The sequence below is a fragment of the Neovison vison genome, chromosome 9 (genome assembly GCF_020171115.1).
Source record: "Neovison vison isolate M4711 chromosome 9, ASM_NN_V1, whole genome shotgun sequence".
NCBI lineage: Eukaryota > Metazoa > Chordata > Mammalia > Carnivora > Mustelidae > Neogale > Neogale vison.
In genome coordinates this window covers 7,239,326-7,254,226 of record NC_058099.1, presented here as the reverse complement: position 1 = coordinate 7,254,226, position 14,901 = coordinate 7,239,326, and the positions used below count along the sequence as shown (strand labels likewise).

The 14,901-nt window shown below is 52.7% G+C and overlaps 1 protein-coding gene across 6 annotated transcripts in view; it reads left to right on the top strand.

Moving 5' to 3' along the window:
• Nucleotides 1–14,901, top strand: part of DNM1 (dynamin 1) — a 44,627-nt gene that overhangs the window by 14,031 nt on the left and 15,695 nt on the right. For 4 of the 6 annotated variants that reach the window (XR_006386365.1, XM_044264791.1, XM_044264792.1 and 1 more), the window contains exons 2-11: nt 124–197; nt 510–659; nt 954–1,157; nt 1,361–1,459; nt 1,556–1,716; nt 2,850–2,992; nt 3,117–3,252; nt 3,467–3,534; nt 4,647–4,785; nt 12,348–12,434. Coding sequence is in view for 4 of the 6 variants with exons in the window: in XM_044264791.1 (XP_044120726.1) it covers nt 124–197; nt 510–659; nt 954–1,157; nt 1,361–1,459; nt 1,556–1,716; nt 2,850–2,992; nt 3,117–3,252; nt 3,467–3,534; nt 4,647–4,785; nt 12,348–12,434 (1,261 nt within the window). In the remaining 2 variants the exon portion in view is untranslated. Of the gene's footprint in view, nt 1–123; nt 198–509; nt 660–953; nt 1,158–1,360; nt 1,460–1,555; nt 1,717–2,849; nt 2,993–3,116; nt 3,253–3,466; nt 3,535–4,646; nt 4,786–6,399; nt 6,539–12,347; nt 12,435–14,901 lie in introns of all 6 variants that reach the window. The other 2 variants (XR_006386364.1, XM_044264793.1) reach the window with 1 other exon arrangement.

The window sequence follows — 14,901 nt, the reverse complement described above, 5'->3', positions numbered from 1 at the left end:
TGGACTAAGGTGTGGTGGGCACTTTGGGAGAGCGCTGAGACTCCCAATGGCAGAACAGATGCCCCCAGGACAGAGGGAGCCTATTCAGGCCCTGACCCTCCTCTCACTCCCACCTCATTACAGGGACTTCCTGCCCAGAGGGTCAGGCATCGTCACCCGACGCCCCCTGGTCCTGCAGCTGGTCAATGCCACCACAGGTACGCGCTCTGCCAGCAGCCCGACCGAGCCTCTCCAGCCTCCCCACTCTATCCCCAAAAAGCGGTCCGGCCTAGCCCCTGAACTTGCTTGCTGTGTGCTTTTGGCCCTGGATTCCCCGTCTGGAAGTGGGGATAAAAATGCATAACGGAAAAAAAAAAATGCATAACGGAGACTCTGGTGGTGGTGAGGGGAGGGAGGGGAGAGAAGGCAGTGTTTGGGGGGTTGTGCAATGGAAGAGGCGACCGGGGTGGGTTCCAGGTTAAGATGCTTACCCCTCCACCATTCTTCCCCAACTCCCCACTCTGGGGCAGAATATGCCGAATTCCTGCACTGCAAGGGGAAGAAATTCACCGACTTCGAGGAGGTGCGCCTGGAGATCGAGGCTGAGACCGACCGGGTCACTGGCACTAACAAGGGCATCTCCCCGGTGCCCATCAACCTCCGAGTCTACTCGCCGCACGGTGAGGAGACGTGGCCCCGCCTCGGGCCTCGTGGCCCCTTTGCTTGACTCCGCCCCCACAGCGACCCCGCTCCTCTGCCCATCCTACCCCAAACGCCACCCCGCCATGGCTCCGCCCACCGCTGGCCACGCCCCGCACGGCCCCACTCCCCTTGCCTCAGCCCGGCGTTTCCCTAATCCCGTCCACCTGCCGCCGGCTCGCGAGCGGATCCTCTCAAGCCGACCGCGTTCCTTAATCTGCCCGCCCACCGCCACGCCCCTCGCCTTGAGCCCGCCCTCTCGCCACCTTGTCCAGTGCTGAACCTGACACTGGTGGACCTGCCCGGAATGACCAAGGTCCCGGTGGGGGACCAACCTCCTGACATCGAGTTCCAGATCCGGGACATGCTCATGCAGTTTGTCACCAAGGAGAACTGCCTCATCCTGGCTGTGTCCCCGGCCAACTCTGACCTGGCCAACTCTGATGCTCTCAAGGTTGCCAAGGAGGTGGACCCCCAGGGTAGGTTCCTGAGGGCAGCAGAAGTGCAAGGCCCTGGGGCTCTACTTTCAGGGCCAGGAGGAGCCACTCTGAAGAGTAAAGGGGGCAGGCAGTGGGTGAGGGAGTGTATGGGTAGGGAGATGGGCGGAGCGGGTGCTCGCGCTGGGGGTCTCAGGTGGGAGGGCGAGTGCAGATGCAGATGAGCCTCTCCTGCGGCCCCCCAGGCCAGCGCACCATCGGGGTCATCACCAAGTTGGATCTGATGGACGAGGGCACCGACGCCCGTGATGTGCTGGAGAACAAGCTTCTTCCCCTGCGCAGAGGTAGGCAGGCCCCTCCCCTAACCTGCTGCTCTGCCCCTCTCCTTCACCCCACCCTGCGCAAGGCTGCTCGCCCCTGACCTCTACCGCCTTCCACAGGCTACATCGGGGTGGTGAACCGGAGCCAGAAGGACATTGATGGCAAGAAGGACATCACGGCTGCTTTGGCCGCTGAGCGCAAGTTCTTCCTCTCCCATCCTTCCTACCGCCACTTGGCAGACCGCATGGGCACACCCTACCTGCAGAAGGTCCTCAACCAGGTGGGAGCTCAGGCCTGGGGAAAGCAGCATGAGGACAGAACCAGTCAAATGTGAGGGCGACCCACAGAGGAGTCCTCCTCGTGGGTGTGATGAGGATGGGAGGGAGCGGGGAAGGGCATGTGGCCTAGGGGCGGAACTGGGGACTTGGGGCCGACAAACCTGACACTCCAGCTCTCTGAACTTGAGAATTACCCTGCGGTAGACCTAAACTCAGAGGGGAAGAGGGGGCAGCCCTCCAGCCATCCCTGCCCAGAGACATTTTATTTGGCCCTTGTGGTGTCTAGAAATCAGGTAATTTCAAATAAAAATCTAGACTCCCGGTTTCTATTGAAAATTGCATGGGGCATCTGGCTGGCTCAGTTGGTAGAGCCTGTACTCTCCATCTCAGGGTTGTAAGTTTGAGCCCCACAGTGGGCATAGAGATTATGTAAAAATAAGATCTTGAGGGGCGCCTGGGTGGCTCAGTTGGTTAAGCAACTGCCCTCAGCTCGGGTCATGATCCTGGAGTCGCAGGATCGAGTCCCCGTGTCCGGCAACCTGCTCTGTGGGGAGTTCACTTCTCCCTCTGACCCATCCCCCTCTTGTGCTCTCTCTCATTCTCTCTCTTTCAGAATTTTTTTTTTAAGATTTTGTTTATTTATTTGACAGAGAGAGATCACAGTAGACAGAGAGGCAGGTGGAGAGAGAGAGGGAAGCAGGCTCCCTGCTGAGCAGAGAGCCTGATGCGGGACTTGATCCCAGGACCCTGAGATCATGACCTGAGTCGAAGGCAGCGGCTTAACCCACTGAGCCACCCAGGCGCCCCAATTCTCTCTCTTTCAAATAAATAAAATCTTTAAAATAAAATAAAATCTTTAAAAGAAAGAAAGAAAGAAAAGAAAAGAAAGAAATTTCCGTTGTTCACTCATGAATTCAGTTCATACACCCACTGTAGGCCCAGCCCAGGCCCCAGCGGCTTTGCTTCTCGTGGGCAGGGCAGTGATGGGCAAGGTCATGGCTGCCTTCTACCGCTTCCAACCTCACCACATCCACAGGCCCTGGCATCTTGGCCCCTGCTTGACCCTCCGGGTATCTGCGTTTGTGACCATGGCCGTAACCCCTGTCTCATTCTGCCCTCCCCCTCCCGCCCCCAGCAACTGACCAATCACATCCGGGACACACTGCCAGGGCTTCGGAACAAGCTGCAGAGCCAGCTCCTGTCCATAGAGAAGGAGGTGGAAGAGTACAAGAACTTCCGGCCTGATGACCCATCGCGCAAGACCAAGGCCCTGCTGCAGTGAGGCCCGCCCCGGCTTCTGACTCCCCAGCACCGAGCCGCCCCTCAGCACAGGGCTCCCCCAGGGCTCCCTCCACAAGGCGGCTGCAGCCCCCTCACACCATCCCACTCTCTCCACCCCCAGGATGGTCCAGCAGTTTGCCGTGGACTTTGAGAAGCGCATTGAGGGCTCAGGGGACCAGATCGACACCTATGAATTGTCAGGAGGAGCCCGCATCAACCGGATCTTCCATGAGCGCTTCCCCTTTGAGCTAGTCAAGGTAGGACAGTCTCCCCAGGGCCGGGGTGGGGGTGGGGGGTGGGCGGGAGGGAGAGAGGGGGCACTTTTGCTTAGGACCACCCACCCTACCCCTCCCCAGGACTTTCACGAATACATTTGCTGACCTGGCGCCCAACCCTGGGAGGGGGGCGTGGGTCTTGGCCTTCGGGGAAGCAGGAAGGCCCTGACCAGCTATCGCCTGCTCTCCTACACAGATGGAATTTGATGAGAAGGAGCTCCGAAGGGAGATCAGCTACGCCATCAAGAATATCCATGGCATTAGGCACGTATTGGGACCGGGGAAGGGGGCGGAGCCCTGGAAGGCAGGGTGTCTGGTGCCAAGGCACAGGGAGAGAAGTGAGCTGCCCTCAGGAAGGACCGAGAGCCCTGGTCCCCAGTCCCCTGCACCCCTCCTGGCTCCCAGCTCAAATAGGCTCGGGCTAGGGGAGGTGGACTGGAGGCATGGGCCACCTTCTCTCTGCAACTTGCTGTCCTCCTTTGCTGTCCCTGGAGCCAGGGCCCGCAGGCTGGACCAGCTGGGCAGAGCCCAGGACATAGGTGGCTGGGGAAGCATCCTCCAGGCTTGGACCCCCCCGTCCATCTCAGGATGAGACAGCCTGCCCCAGTCCTCTCCAGGAGGTGCCAAACCACTGGGGAGGGCCTGGGATGGAGCCACTAGTATAAGCTGTGTCCTTTTAGGATGGGACAGGGCCTCTCAACCCTCCAGACCCTCCCGTAGTCTCATTAGCCCCAAGTGGGCCCCATTCCACATCACTTCCCTCCTTCTAGCCAGCCCCATGGCCTTTGGAACAGGAAAGGGGACTAGAAAAGGGACTCTTCCTTAAAAGCTTAACCCCCTTCAAGGACCCAGACCCACACTGTTCATTCAACAAGAAAATTTAAAGCACCTGCTATGTGCGAGGCAGTGAACGAGATCAAAATATCCCTGCATTTAAGCAGGTTCAATTCCAAGGTTTGGCATGGAAATTACAGACTGATAACTGCACTGGCCGTGACACAGAAAGAAAAAAAAAATCTCTCTCCTGATCTTAAAATAAAATGTTTTATCCCCAGAAAGGCTCTTAAAGAGAACCCAGTTTGGCAGTTTTCATACCATTTCTGGCCATAGCACCTTTTGTACGAACAGAATTTTCAGAAGAAGCAGGACATACATGACTATAAGCGGACCGTGTCTTGCCCCCAAAGAGCGTCAGTGGAAAGTCCTTCATTAGAAACCCTCCCACCCGTTTTACAGATGAGAACACTGAGGCCCAGAGAGGGGGTGTGGGAGGACCCCAAGGGCAGAGTTCAGGGGGTCGGGCGGGGCCCTGGCCTGGCACTCCTGGCAGGAGCTGGCCTGTGACACTGTGCCCTTCTCCCGCTCCGGGCGTTCAGAACGGGGCTCTTTACCCCAGACATGGCCTTTGAGACCATTGTGAAAAAGCAGGTGAAGAAGATCCGAGAACCGTGTCTCAAGTGTGTGGACATGGTTATCTCGGAGCTAATCAGCACGGTTAGACAGTGCACCAAGAAGGTAACCCGGTGGCCTGGGCCAGCCCCCCCCCACCTCTGCCCCCCTCCTGCACCGCTGCCAGGCGCTCCTTCCCCCATATCCCCCACCACCTCCTCGGTAGCATGTACAGACCTCGACGGGGTGGGGGAGGCAGGCCACCAAGGACCAAGACAGGGGGCCTCTCTGAGGGGGCCTTACCCACCCCCTGGCCCCCAGACGCAGGGATTAGACATTGATAAAACAGGTGTGATGGCGACTGTTCATCCTCCGAGCCCACCAAGAGCTCCCCCAGCTCAAGGAGAATAGGCCTGGAGGGACCCTGAGCCCTCTTCCAGCTTTGGGGGTCCCCTTTGGGGGCTCCAGGGACCCCACAGGCAGGTGAGATACAGGGCCTTCTTGGGTGCTGCTCTGGGGGTCTGGATGGCTAGAGGGGTACAGAGGACACGGGTGTAGCAGGTACCCTGACTCCCCACTGTCTTTCATCCTCCCCATTCTCACCCCTGCCTCACTCAGAACTCTCACTCAGGACCTTCCCCTTCCCTTCCATCCACATCTAACCTTCCAGGCACAGAGCCCTTTTCCACCTGTTATGTTATCTGAGCTTCACAGAACCTCCCAAGGAGGACAGGGCAGGGAGGATGGCACCCATGTCACAGTAGGAAAACTGAGGCTTAGGAGATATAGTGACTTGTCCAAGGTCATATAAGTTAGTAGGTGGCAGAGCTATTACTCAAAGCCAAGGCTTTGGACTCCCAAATCCAGTACTTATTTGATTCCACGCTCAGCCTCCCTTCCTTCCCTCTCCCCACTGCTGCCCTGGCCCCTCTCTACCACCACTTCCACTCTTTCTGTCTTTCCTCTTCTCTCTTTCTGTCTTTCCCAGCTGAGTTCCTCCAGACCCTTTTGGAGGAGAGGCAAAGGATGCCCCTTGTGGAGAAAGGGAAGGGCAGGAGTAGAACAGAGAGCTGGAGAGTGGAGGTCAGGCAGCTCGCTGCAACTCCAGGAGGCATCATCTGCACCATGGTCTATGCAAATGGAGCCCCCTGGAGTTGTGCAGTGCACAGCCTGGGCAGCTGGATGCAGCGATCCTGGTGGAGGTAGGGAATCATACTAGGCTTTGGAGCCAGGATGAAGTGAATGCAGGAGGTGCTGGCAAACCTTGGATTGAACAGAATGGGTGGGTGGGGTCCTGGCCTGGGACCCTTAGGAGGACCCAAAGGCTGTGACAAAGATAGCATTGGAAAAGACAGAGAGGGCCGGCTCAGTGTAGCTGAGGAGAAGGGGTTAGGGGGAGCCCCAAGCCCTGGGGAGAGGATCCAAACTCAGTAAGGGGCCTTGTTTGGAGCGGGGGTTGGTCCCTCAGAAGCCCCCCACCCCATACCCACAGAGTCTTGGGGGATACTTGGCAGCACCTGGGAGGTGCCGACCCCGGGTGGCGGTAGGGAGGGCCGGTCCCACGCTCACATTGTCTTCTGTTCTCTCTCTTTCTCTGTGTCGGTGTCTCTCTCTCTCTTCCCCCATGCCCGTGCCATCCTCCACTCCCGAATCCTGGCTCTGCTTGGCTTTCACTCCCTTCCTTCTCCCCACCTGCCCACGGCTGCACCTCCTGTCCCGTCCCCTCCTCCCCGGGTGCAGGACGGGCCTCTTCACACCTGACCTCGCTTTTGAAGCCACAGTGAAAAAGCAGGTGCAGAAGCTCAAAGAGCCCAGTATCAAGTGTGTGGATATGGTAGTCAGTGAGCTCACGGCCACCATCAGAAAGTGTAGCGAAAAGGTATGACGGCCGCCAGGGCGGGGCTGGGCCTGGCTGTCCCTTCCTTATGGCCATGGCCTCCCGTGGGCAGAACCATCTGCTGAGCAGGCCTGACAGCCTCTCGGCTACCCACATGGACCCAGACGCCTGTGCTGGCCAGGTGACTCTGGGTCCTTAGGTTTCATGCCAGCCATAACCCTGGGTCTGCTTACGCTTACGATCGTTTTAGGCCCCCATCTCTGCTAGAAGACTTTGCTCCAACCCGAGCATCCTCAGCGGTCCCTTTTCACTAAGAATGACAGTGGTGACAACCATGAGAAGGGGATGGTTGATATTTGTTAAGCAGCTATTATGGGCCAAGCACTGAGCTAAGTGCTCATCTTTGTTAACTGACTTAAGCCTCCCAACAACCCTGAGAAGTGGGTAATGTTATCCCCATTTTACAGATGAATCAACCGAGTCTCAGAAAAGAAGAGCAGAGTGGGATTCAGAGTTAGGGAAGCAGAGGGGCGCAGGGGGCGGGGGCAGATAGATCTGGGATCTAGGCCCGCTGGGGTGGGGGAAGCCAGCCCAGTTCCTCAAAACCAATTGCCTTAAAGCATCTTGGATTACTCACTTTATGGTAATCCGTATGCATTCGACAGGGCCAGCCTCTTTTGGGTCTGTGACCTTTTTAAAGGCCTTCTTCCTATTTGTCTACTTTTGGGCATTCTGAGGATTTTTAGCCAGATCATCCGAAGGCAGTTCTTCCTGGGGGAGTGCATGAGAATCAAGTGCCTGGGGGAGACTTTCCAGGATTCCAGCGCCCCTGCCCAGAAAAGCTGATTTAGAATCTCCAGGAGAGCCCAGCCTCTCCTATATTTGAAAAAGCCCTCTATGCTGGGCGGTGGGAGCACTTCTGCCTTACCTTTATGTTGCAAGTAAGTTTCACAGGTGTCGTGGCTCATGCGTAATCAGTCACGTGCACACCTTCCCTTATCCTGTCTCGCTTTGCCCACTTATGTGGACAGAAAGCAAATTAGCATCCACGCCGTGCCTTTTCCAGGTGTAATAAAACTCGGGCCAGACTCCCCACTGGGTTAGTACTGACCGAGGCATCTGGGTCACCGTCCCACTGCCCCCTGAGTTCTCGGCGACACAATCTTACTTTTGTTATACTTTTTTTTTTTTAAAGATTTTATTTATTTATTTGACAGAGAGAGATCACAAGTAGATGGAGAGGCAGGCAGGGAGAGAGAGGAGGAAGCAGGCTCCCCGCTGAGCAGAGAGCCCGATGCGGGACTCGATCCCAGGACCCTGAGATCATGACCTGAGCCGAAGGCAGTGGCTTAACCCACTGAGCCACCCAGGCGCCCCACTTTTGTTATACTTTTAAAAACACCGAGTTTATCTTAAACTGCCTTAAATCTCTTTACAAACGAAGACAAGATATAACTACATTTTTTTTTTAACTTTTGCTTTTCATTATTAAAACTAATACCTTCTCAATTCTAAACACTAGGGAAATGACAAAGCTTAAAAAGACAGCCACCCTCCCTTCCCGGGAAGCTATTACTGAGATTTTTGTATGTTTCTTGCAAGTATACGCCTTTTAAAAAAAAATTGAAATGATCAGTATTAATTTTGTTATGATCATACACAATTTCTACAAAAATACTTGAACAGTACAGAGAAAGCAAAGTCCCTATAATCGTACAACCCTAAAGATAAAGACTATTAGCTTCGTAACTAATTACAAATATATGCCAGTTTTAACCTAAATGGAATCATACTATACACACTGATTTCAGAACTCTTTTACTGAGCAATATGTAATGGAGTCCTTTACGTAACTGCAAGATATACCCTTGAGCTGCTGAATCACAGTCCACTGTAGAAATATGCCTTGATCTATATATCCAATATCCTACTGACACTGCCATTGTTTCAAACTTTTTTTCTTTTATAAACAGTGCTTCAGTGACCAACCTTACAAATGTATTTATAGTACGTATCCTGCTGTTTCTTTTTTTTTTTTTTTAAGATTTTATTTATTTATTTGGCAGACAGATCACAAGTAGGCAGAGAGACAGGCAGAGAGAGAGGGGGAAGCAGGCTCCCTGCTGAGCAGAAAGCCCGATTCAGGGCTCGATTCCAGGACCCTGAGATCTCATGACCTGAGCCGAAGGCAGAGGCTTAACCCACTGAGCCACCCAGGCACCCCCCAAAAAAATCTTTTTTCTATACATAGGTTTATTTTCCCTATAGGTAGCCCCACTGTGAATATATTAGCATCCTGCTTTTTCTTTTAGTAACACACATTGGGGGGGTATGTTACATAGTCTACATAAACCTTTTTTAGTGGTTGCGTGATATTCTACTGAACAGATTTGTCATGATTTATGTAACATGTAGTACATGTTTTTCTGGTGAACATTTATTTTTTTTTTTAAGATTTATTTATTTTAGAGAGAGAGAGACACCACAAGCAGGAGGGGCAGAAGGAAAGAAAGAATCTCTAGCAGACTCCACGCTCGGCGTGGAGCCCGATGTAGGGTTCGATCTCACAACTCTGAGATCAGGACCCGAGCCAAAACCAAGAGTCAAGCGCTTAACCCACTCCACCACCCAGGCCATTTAAATTGTGGGTTTTTCAATATTATAAATAATCTGGCAATGAATATCCTTGGTAATCTCTACACCCAACATGGGGCTTGAACTCATCACCCCGAGATCAAGAGTCACACACTCTACTGACTGAGCCAGCCAGGCCCCCCTGAACATCTTTGCCTATACAAAAATCCTCTTTCTCTAGGATTTTTTCCTTAGGATAGATTCTTAGAAAACTGATTACTAGAATCAAACATTTAAAAACTATGAAACAATCTGCCAAATTGCATTCCAAAGGAAAGCAATAATTATCATAAATGGTAACATTTTGGAAACAACCCAGATATCCATCAAGACGGGATCGATTATGTAAAGTATCATGCAGTCAGTGGCAGACTATAGCTATTAAAAGGGCAAGGCATATTTATTTCCATTCACATGTCCCTCCTCAGTGTACTGTGGGAAAAGAGCAGGTTTCAAAAGACAATATAGTATTTGGGGGAGGAAATGGTATGTGTGAATAATAAAATCCCAAAGGCATAGTCATCACATTGCTAACCATTATGTTAAGGGAAGGCAAGGAGAATAGGAACTTTTCCGATTCTACTTTGCAAATTTTAGTCTGGCAGTGAGTCTAGATTTTTGTCAGCAGGAATACTGATAACCAAAACTTTTTAAAAAAAAGCTTATAAATTATTTCTAAAAAATAATGTTGCCTTTTGATGTATTTAATGAGTAGTAAGGATTTTTTTTTCCTTTACATGGCAAAACTTCACCCATCTTCTTTACTTTTTTTCTTCCCCAAGTCTTTTTAAGTTTACCCAGGCACCTCCCAGAGGCTTCTAAATAGTCCATTCTAACTCTTCCCGGGCCTGCTGGGATTACAGCTTTCCTCTGGATGAAATCTGGAGTTTAATGTCACCCGTGGCGTGTGCTGCTTAATCCTCCCAAGGACGCTAAGAGGGAAGGCGCTGTTACCGCCCCATTTTCCACACGGAGAAACTGAGGCTCAGGGAGGTTGCAGTCACTTTCTTAAGGAGAGTTGGCAGAGCAGGGGCTGGCTTTGAAACAAGAGTCATGTGGCTCCTGGGCCTGCGTCCTTGGACACTCACTCATGGGCTCCAAGCTGACCGCCCCACTCAGCCAAGGACTGGGAGAGAAATGTTCCATTTTAAAAACTGGCTAAAAGTCCTGGAAAGGCTCAGAGACAGCCAGAATGGAAAAAGATGCTCAAAGGGAACAGAACTTCTCAAAGAGGCTGAGGCTGCCCTGTCATGTGTGACACATGGAAAATTTGACAAATGTAACATCCAGAACCTGTGGGAGAATTGGTCATGTTCTTTACCAAACTGCTCCCCCTTCCCTCCTTGCCCACCTCCCCCCTCCAACACCCCCCCCCGCCCCGCCATAGCCCTGTCCTGGGAGGAAGCACGTGGGACCACCTCAGAGGAGGTGACTCAGTCCTGAATGTCTACCCCAAGTTGGAGACTTCAAGGACTACAGCCCCTCCTTGGGCCTCATGGTGGACCCGTCCAGCCAGTGTTTGTTTGGAAGCCCCCGGTCTCACACTACATCTCCCCCCAGGTCCCTTGTATTTGGCCACATCAACCACACCTTGGCATAGCCATGGGATGGTCGGGGGTGAAGGGGGAGGATGAACCATCTCTCATGTCTGCCTCTCCTCGGCATCCAGGGTGCCACTTTCTTCCCCATCCTTCTGCCTTTCCCGTGCCCCTCACCCCATCTCCTTGGCCGCCATCTTGCCCTCAGGATCACGACCTATAACCCAGGCACACTAACCTCCAGGTCTCTTCCCACAAAGAGGGGTTCACCTGAGGGGCCTGACCCAGTCATGGGAAGAGGGGTAGGACTGGTTCAAGATTTGCCGGACCCGGGTCCCACGTGACCACCAAGTGGGGAGGGCAGGCCAGCAGGACTTGATGTTCCTGTGGGTGGTCTCCCCATCATTCAGCTCAGCGAGGCCCCCTCCCCAAGGAAGAGCTGGTTTCATGAGCCGGAGGGGCTGGTGTCTACTCACCCTGGCAAGGAGGGCAAAGATATCCATTCTTCATTCATCCTCTCATTCCTTCAACCTGCCCTCTCTGAGCCGTGGCTGTGTGCCTGGCCTGCCCCTGCCCCAGGGCAATGGCAATCCAGTTGTGGGGAAGGGAGCCACAGAGAGGCCCCTAAGCCAGCTCTTGGGGGTGGTCAGGGCGGGCTTCCTGGAGGAGGTGGCATCCAATAATCTTGTAGGAGAATGAAGCAATGTGGTCTTTGTCCGGAGTCCGGCTGAGATGAGGGTAGAGTTCATAGGAAGAGAGAGGAGGGTTTCGAGGAACTTCCCCTTCCTCTGCCTAGTTGATAAAAACTGGAGGGAAATTGGTACTGGTGAGCTCCTACCCCAAAGGACTGGGGTAGAGAAGAGTTGGCTGGGCAGATGCCGCCAGGGATGACGGTGCCAGGCCGGGGCATGCAAAGGGAGGCAAAACCGGGTGGATTCTACCAAGAGGGCCTGGGGTCCAGCTAGGCCCCCGCGGGGTACTGCTCATGCTGCTGGGACCCGATTCCGCATGCCCCACCCCCACCCCATGCCCTCGCATGCCTTACCTTTGGCTCCTGCATGTCCTGTATGTGCCTGCTGGTCTCCCCCCACCCCCTCCCTCAGCCTTGACAAGGGCTATTGCCTGTCCCCAGCCTGACTCAGGAGGCCAGCTGGCACCTCGGGCCCTGCCCTCCCCAGATTCTTCCTGGACAGGAATCTCGAGGCTGTTCTCTGCCTGATTCCCCTCCTGACTGTCCCTCCAAGCCTTTGGGAGGACAAGGGTTAGCTCTGGGGGTCAACGAAAGCTTTGGGAGCAAACGGGCCCCCCACAGAAGCCTCCATCCTATAATCTGTTTCCAAGATGGCTGCCACCAAGATGGCGGAGAAGGCTGGGCCCCATGGCATTTCTGCCCATGGGAACTGCCCTCCCCCCGAAGGTGCCCAAGTAGGCCAGTGAAGAGGGCCTGGAACCCCAAAGACCCTTGAATTGCTGTTTGGAACCCACACTTGAGGGAAAGGGTGGCCATGGCTTGGTGCCTTCAGCTTCCTGGGACCCCAGGCCTCTCGTCCCCTCATCTCAGGCCTTCTGTGTGTCCTGCCACCCCATGCCCCTGGATCCCTGGATTCTGGTGGGGTGGGGGTGCTCCCCGCCGGTGCCCCCCTGTGTACGTGGCTCTCTCCCCTCCCACCCCTCCCCAGCTGCAGCAGTATCCCCGGCTGCGGGAGGAGATGGAACGCATCGTGACCACTCACATTCGGGAGCGTGAGGGTCGCACCAAGGAGCAGGTGAGCCTCGGCACTCTGCTGCCCAGCCCCCAGTCCCACCCCCATCGGAGCCCCCAGCCCTCCTCCTCCTCCTTCCTATTTGCCTCTTCTCTCTCAGTCTCCTTTACACGTTCTCACCTCATACTCTCTGCTTCTCTTTTTTATTGTGGTCGAATATATATAACATAAAATTTGTCATTTTCACCACTTTTCAGTGTGGGTTCAGTGGCGTGAAGCACATTCACCTGTTGTGTGACCATCACCCCCGTCTCCAGAACCTTTTCATCCTCCCCAAACAAAATTCTGTGCCATTAAACAGTGACTCTCCAGCCCCTGCCTCCCCCCAGCCCCTGGCAACCACTGATCTCCTTTGTGTTTCCGTGAATTTGACAACTCTTTGCTGTAAGTGGAAACTTACAGCAATTGTCCTTTCGTGTCTGGCTTGTTTCACTTAGCGTGGTTTGCACAAGGTCCAGCTAGATCAGACCAGGTGTCACAGTTACCTTCTTTTAAAAAAAAATTATTTAAATTCAATTAATTAACATATAGTGTGTTATTAGTTTCAGAGGTAGTCGTCAGTGATTCATTGGTTGTGTATAACACCCAGGGCTCGTTACATCCCGTGCTCTCGTTAATGCCCCTCACCCAGTTACCCCATCCCTACACTCTCCTCTCCTCCAGCAACCCTCAGTTTGTTTCCTATGATTAAGAGTCTCTTATGGTTCATCTCCCTCTCTGATTTCTTCTTGTTTTACTTTTCCCTCCCTTCCACCATGCACTTCTGTTTTGTTTCTTAAATTCCACACATGAGTGAAATCATTGAATAATTGTCTTTCTCTGGTTTGATTCATTTCGCTTAGCATAATAACATCTAGTTCCATCCATCTCGTTGCAAATGGCCAGGTTTCATTTTTGACGACTACATAATATTTGTGTGTGTGTGTGTGTATGTCTTCCACATCTTCTTTATCCATTCGTCTGTTGATGGACATCGGGGCTCTTTCCATAGTTAAGCTATTGTGGACATTGCTGCTATGAACATTGGGGTGCAGTTTCCCCTTCTGAATTTCCTTCCTTTTTAAGGACTATCTGAATGATATTCCATTGCCCAAATAGACTTTTATTTAGTCATTTATCAGACATCCATTCCTTGGTTCACAAACATAGTCACCGAAAGCTGCCTCTGAGCTGGGAGGAGCAGATGAGCCTGCCTCCTCATAGCCCATATGAGGCCCATAGACAAGTCCTCTTACTTGTACGTTTCTCTGTCATCCTTCTGTCTGTACCCACCCCTGGCTCCCAACTCCTAACCTCCATACTAACACGCCCCTTCTTCATGACGGTGCTGTCCCCCAGTCGGTCACAACTTTGTTCGCATGTTGTGTTTTTGAATCCTCATTGATCTCTTCAATTACAAAAGTGATAAATAATAAAATATTCGGTATAAAAGTAATTAAATTACAGGTAAAGGGTTCCTTCATTCTCTCTTCCCTGCCCCCAGTTCCTCCCACAAAATAACCATTATTAACAGTTTGGTATGTTCCCTTCAAGGCCCAAGCATTTTGTTTTAAGATCTTACTTATTGGGATGCCTGGGGGACTCAGTCGGTTAAGCATCTGCCTTCTGCTCAGATCATGATCTCAGGGCCTGGAATTGAGCCCCACATTGGACTCCATGCTCAGTGAGGGGTCTGCTTGTTCCTCTACCCTTCCCCCCACCTCTTGCACTCTCTCTCTTAAATAAATAAGATCTTTTGAAAAAAGGTTTAAAAAATAATTTTAAAAATCCCAAAAAGGGGCACCTGGGTGGCTCAGTGGGTTAAAGCCTCTGCCTTCAGCTCAGGTCCTGATCCCAGGGTTCTGGGATCAAGCCCCGCATCAGGCTCTCTGCTTAGTTGGAAGCCTGTTTCCTGGGGCGCCTGGGTGGCTCAGTGGGTTAAGCCGCTGCCTTCGGCTCAGGTCATGATCTCAGGGTCCTGGGATCGAGTCCCACATCGGGCTCTCTGCTCAGCAGGGAGCCTGCTTCCTCCTCTCTCTCTCTCTGCCTGCCTCTCTGCCTACTTGTAATCTCTCTCTGTCAAATAAATAAATAAAATCTTAAAAAAAAAAAAAAATCCCAAAAAGATCCTGCCATATATTTTCCACTTTAAAAAAAGGTCTTGTTTATTTATTTGAGAGAGAGAGAGCGAGCGAGAGCACAAGTCAGGGGCAGGGGCACAGGAAGAGGGACAAACAGACTCCCTACTCAATGGGGAGCCAGGCCTGGAGCTCCATCCCAGGACCCTGGGATCGTGACCTGAGCTGAAGTCAGCCACTTAACCAACTGAGCCACCCAGGCGCCCCTCAGCATTTTTTCCCGAGACATAAACACATTCCAGTTTCCACCTTAATCTCCAATAACCGCAGTCCCGCTGTGTGTCTTGCCTTTTTTCTCTAAAGATAATTGTAGTAGCTAACATCTGTTGAGCACCCATGACATGTCAGACATG